Source organism: Plodia interpunctella, chromosome 14, assembly GCF_027563975.2.
Source record: "Plodia interpunctella isolate USDA-ARS_2022_Savannah chromosome 14, ilPloInte3.2, whole genome shotgun sequence".
In the NCBI taxonomy this organism is placed as follows: domain Eukaryota; kingdom Metazoa; phylum Arthropoda; class Insecta; order Lepidoptera; family Pyralidae; genus Plodia; species Plodia interpunctella.
This window is the reverse complement of record NC_071307.1, coordinates 9,493,984-9,499,191: the sequence shown is the minus strand read 5'-3', so window position 1 is coordinate 9,499,191 and position 5,208 is coordinate 9,493,984. Positions and strand designations below refer to the sequence as shown.

Here is a 5,208-nt window from a genome sequence, read left to right as displayed (position 1 = left end):
GTCAACGTCATAACATAACGAAAAATATTTTTTTTATCCATATAGATAGGCAAAGGCCAAAGACAGATAAGGCAACAACGTTTCATTACCAAGTAAAATTCAAAATCTAATTGATCTTCAACATAAACTCCTGTGTTGATGATGTTCTAAACATTTTGATATAATTACAAGATAATTGGAATTCAAAGTTCAACTTCGTATCATATGGAATGGAAATTAAAACTGTTAACGTCAACTTATCTGTAACAAGTTACTTTTTACGTTTTTTTTTCTCTTTCCAATTGAAAAGAATAGAAAAGGCACGATGTCGCTGGCGATCAAAATAGCGATGCTCATCGCAATCGCATCGTTAATCAACAAGTGAAGTGGTATCGGTCGGCGTGGTAGTGAACTTTGGATATTCTTTTTATTTTATTATTGTTCAAAGAAAAAAGTTGTCCTTTTTTACAGTTATTTATTTTACAAAATTTATTATATTTTAAGCGTACTGCAAGTGTTCTAAAATATAAAAATGAATCAATTAGGAATTATCGCAAGAAACTTCTCAAGTTCCAGTGCTGTCCAAAGTGCAATCAAGAATGTAACAGTTATTGGAGGAGGCCTAATGGGCTCTGGCATTGCCCAGGTATTATTCAATTCTTTAATAATCATTGATCTGGTTGAAACTTTTTTCTATAGTGTTTAAAGGCCAAAATTTGAGGAAAAGTTTATAGGTAACTACATACAACTTTCAAAAAGTTGATTATAATTTTTATTATTATCCTTTAGTCCCTTTCTTGGTGATAATCGCCCATATGTCAGGTTACACTGCATGGTCCTCTATGTATCGATATTAGCGACGAATTTGCAACGATTTTGAGTAGGCTATAGGTATTTAAAAATGAAACATTTTTCAGGTGACAGCCCAGGCTGGCCAAAATGTAACCCTTGTAGATGTCAGCTCAGATGTCTTAGCAAAAGCTCAAAAGTCCATCGCTAACAACCTCGGTCGTGTCGCCAAGAAGGTCTACAAAGACAATCCTGCAGAAGGTGAAAAGTTTGTTGCGGATGCTTTGGCAAGGATCAAGACATCCACAGACCCCGTGGAGCCTTCGAAGACATCTGATCTGGTGGTTGAGGCCATTGTCGAGAATATAGATGTAAAACATCAGTTGTTCAAGAAGCTCGATGCGGTAAGTTAAAAAACATTGATCGAACGAATAATAGACAGTTTTTGCAGCTGATTACATATCATTTTTTTTTGTAATTATTTCACCCAATGAAATTGAATGTGATTGAGTGATTTAATTATAAAACAATTTTATTACTTTTATTGTTACATACAATACAAAAAACCTATTTTGTCTGTTATAAATTAAAAAATCGTATCTAACAGGCAGCCCCCGCCCACACAATTTTGGCATCCAACACTTCATCCCTCTCTATCAATGAGATTTCTTCTGTGGTGAAAAGGAAAGACAAGTAAGTGTAAAATCAATACTCTTGCAGGTAGGTACCTACTTTTATTTCGAAATAAGACTTAGTACTGATTTTGCTAATAAGTACCTCAGTAATAAAATAAACTTGACAATATTTGTCTACTAGCTCGCGATTTCATAGCATAATATTCAGTTTTTATAAATATACTCTAGCCCAATAATGCACCCAGGTGGGACCTTCGAAAAGTGGTTGCACCTAGTTTGCTAAATCTAGATAGTAGCTATACTTCAGGGTTTAGCCATATTATGTTATTGATGATAGCTTTTATTTCAGATTTGGTGGGCTCCACTTCTTCAACCCGGTGCCTGTAATGAGGCTTCTAGAGGTGGTCCGTGGGGCGGAGACTTCAGAAGACACGTACAAGAGCATGATGGCGTGGGGCAAGTCTGTGGGCAAGACGTGTGTGACCTGCAAGGACACGCCCGGCTTCGTGGTCAACAGGCTACTGGTGCCTTATATTTGTGAGGCTATCCGGATGTATGAGAGAGGTCAGTTTAAAGTCTCTATGATCTCTATCTCTAGCCGTGCTTGCAGTTACATGAATATTTACATTATGCCACAAATATATAATATATTTAAAAAATAAATAAAATTGCAAATTGGGCTTGGATTGAATGTAAACGCCACTAGTACTTTTCTTTTTTGTGTATCTGTCTGTTCAAATTTATGCTACTATTGAACCAGTTAGTACTTGCAAGTCTGACTCAAATTTAAATAAATGAACTTTTATTTTCGGGAGCTACTTTTGGGGATTACATTTGAAAATCAAAGAAAAAAGTTTAACATAATATACCTTGTGACATCGGAGAAAACTAACTGTGAATGTCTCCACCAAACAGACACATGAGTGATTTTATAATAAGTTGATATCGGAAGGAATCCTAAAAATTAAAAATTTTTAAATTGTTGTAACAGGAGACGCTTCAGCCCGGGACATCGACATTGCCATGAAGCTAGGAGCCGGCTACCCCATGGGACCTCTCGAACTAGCCGACTATGTAGGGCTGGACACCAACAAGTTTATCTTGGACGGATGGCATAAGAAGTTCCCCGACCAGCCTCTGTTCAAACCCATCCCACTGCTGGACAAATTGGTGGCTGAGAAGAAGTTGGGAGTCAAGACTGGAGAGGGTTTCTATAAGTATGATAAGAAATAAGTGTTTTGTCTAGATTGTTGATTGATCATAAATTTATATTATACAAATGTTATTTATGAGATTTTTGCTGTAATAAAGTCTGAATTTACATATATTTTTTAGTTTTTTTTTGTTAATTCTGTCCTTTCCTTCCTGTTCTCTTCCGCTGCCATTGAGCTTCGAACCTTGGTATGCTCTCTAACTTTTTCTCCTCAGCTTTGTCAGACAATGTTATAACTCAATAGCACACATAAAAACTTGACTGTATTCATACCCCAGTGTCTTATCAAGTAAGTTTTCAAAGTAGTGTAGCACAACACTATATAATTTAGCTTGGTTTCTGTTCTGCCATCCATAAAATCAGAATGAGGCGTAGCTGAGGGATCAAACAATCAAATTTGCCACCTTTCTCTACTCCAACAGATATGCCCTCATTGAAAAAAAACAAGGTGATAGAACGTGAAAATAAACAAAAAGTAAAATAATAAACTTGCAATTACAAAAACATTAAAATCAACCAACTCATACTCTTACATTCTAAGTTACAAAAATATATCTACAGATCATAATCGTCCTCCTCTCTCTTCCGTTTCTGGGCAGTGGTGTGGTCGTCAACCTCCATCTTGACAGGGCCTGATGCTGATGGGCCAGCGGTTACTCTCACTGCAGGTTTTGCTACTACCTGGAAAAGAATAAATATATAATGTTAAATGATGATGAATGTTTCATTACAATTCATATCTATAATATCACAATAATTTAAAAACTAAGTTCTTCCATGAATGAAAAACAATATTCCTCCAGACTGGTGGGTGAGTGGGTGACCTCAATGGTACATTGAGAAAACCAAGAAATATCATCAAAATATTATATATACAAAATGATTTCTAAACACCCATATAACAGTCTTATTTAAATATAATTACTCCGATCTATGTAGAATGGTGGAATATAGTAATGTAAACAAAGCCTAATAGTAAAGGTATTAAGATACAAAATCAACCATCATGCTCTATGCACTCACTTTGCTTGACGAAGTAAACTTGAGCACAGGCTTAGGCACAACATTAGTCTTTGCCGCAGCATTTACGATGGCTCCTGGAGGCCGGTTCACCACAACTTTCTGCTGTGGGGGTTTCAGAGTTGTCACAGTTTTGATTGTCGGCGTTGCTGGGATGTTGGCCTTGGTTATAGTCTTCTTCATGGCAGGTTTGAGCCTATAGTTGCAGGCTGACAAGCAATAACTGTAAGATAGTTGTGAGTCACTTTATCTGTAACAGGTCATCTAAATACTATGGCTAGATACTATATCCATGGGTACTAGATATAGAAAGCATAAGTTACTGAAAAGTTACTTAACTATGTTATTAAAAAGTACATGCAATGGACTTTTTAATATGTGGCAATAATGTGGCATTATTATTCTGAAGTAGTCTTAATTATAGAACATAGTTTGATGAATAATATGATGGTCATATTCACACATTATCAGGTATAATCATCTGCTTCACAATGAATTTCTTCAGAAGCAATTAAATGGAAAATGAAAACTACTATACATAAGATTGGTATACAAATACAAGTGGCACATAGTAGAATTTGAATATGGGACTTTTCGATTACAGGCGGGTCTTAACCACCAGACCGCCACCATGATGTGGTTTATAGGAGATTGAAACAATTACCGATCCGGAGGTAGTCTCAATCCACAATGAGGCTTTATCAGCGGCAACGGATTCACATTCTTCACCCTTGCCAGCTCTAACAACACTTCTCTCTGAGGGGGACTCGTAAACGATTTGTCTAGCTGCATTTGAACAGCCAATCGCACATCCTCAAGATCTATGGTCTTTTTCTTAGCGTGGTTGGCGAAAACACGCGCGTCGTCTAAAATAGAAGTTACATATCGATATGTGAACTCCAAAAGCTGATTTACGACCCGGGGTTCATAATCTGCTACTCCAACTTCCTTCATGATAGACATAATAACTTGGGCATCTTTCGGAATGTATTTTGCTTGCGAATTCTTAGACTTCTCTTTTTCCGACATGGTCGCTGGTTAAAAAAGTTACTTAGGATACTATTTCATAGCATTTGCGTCACTAGTAACTTTCACCGAGTTGAATTTTATGAAATTAAATTTTTATTTTTAGGAAAATATACACACAGGAAAAGCAAAGTAACGATGCTATATTAATTTACTCTTTGAACGCTGTATTGCAACATTTTGCAACGCTGTTGGCTTGCTTGACACATTTAACATTGACAAATTAAAAGTCAGATAACTTTTTAAATCTTTAGTATTCACCACATACAGCCACTATTTTTTTACCGACTTTAAAAGGAGATTCTCAATTCATCACGAACTTTAGCGCAAAATAATACTCTGTTTCGGATTGGGTTTCTTCTAAGTTGAATCGACCATCCTAATCCATCTGTAGACGACAGCGTCAAATTATATTTCAAGTGATATAATTGTGTGAGTTAAACGATAAATAAATTAAATAAATATAAATATATTAGGACAAATCACATAGATTGAGCTAGCCCCAAAGTAAGTTCGAGACTTGTGTTATGGGATACTAACTCAACG

At 36.0% G+C, this 5,208-nt stretch overlaps 2 protein-coding genes across 2 annotated transcripts; one reads left to right on the top strand and one right to left on the bottom strand.

Moving 5' to 3' along the window:
• The first annotated feature begins 288 nt into the window (after positions 1-288).
• Positions 289-2,730, top strand: LOC128675419 (hydroxyacyl-coenzyme A dehydrogenase, mitochondrial-like). The gene is made up of 5 exons (XM_053754826.1): positions 289-625; positions 897-1,172; positions 1,376-1,461; positions 1,753-1,967; positions 2,395-2,730. The coding sequence occupies exons 1-5, from the start codon at positions 512-514 to the stop codon at positions 2,634-2,636; spliced, it is 933 nt and encodes a 310-aa protein (XP_053610801.1). The 5' UTR covers positions 289-511; the 3' UTR covers positions 2,637-2,730.
• Positions 2,731-3,092: 362 nt separating this feature from the next.
• Positions 3,093-4,869, bottom strand: Taf9 (TBP-associated factor 9). The gene is made up of 3 exons (XM_053754827.1): positions 4,301-4,869; positions 3,640-3,859; positions 3,093-3,297 (listed from the first exon to the last, which is right to left on the bottom strand). Exons 1-3 carry the CDS (start codon positions 4,663-4,665, stop codon positions 3,172-3,174), a joined length of 711 nt encoding a protein of 236 aa, XP_053610802.1. The 5' UTR covers positions 4,666-4,869; the 3' UTR covers positions 3,093-3,171.
• Positions 4,870-5,208: the final 339 nt, after the last annotated feature.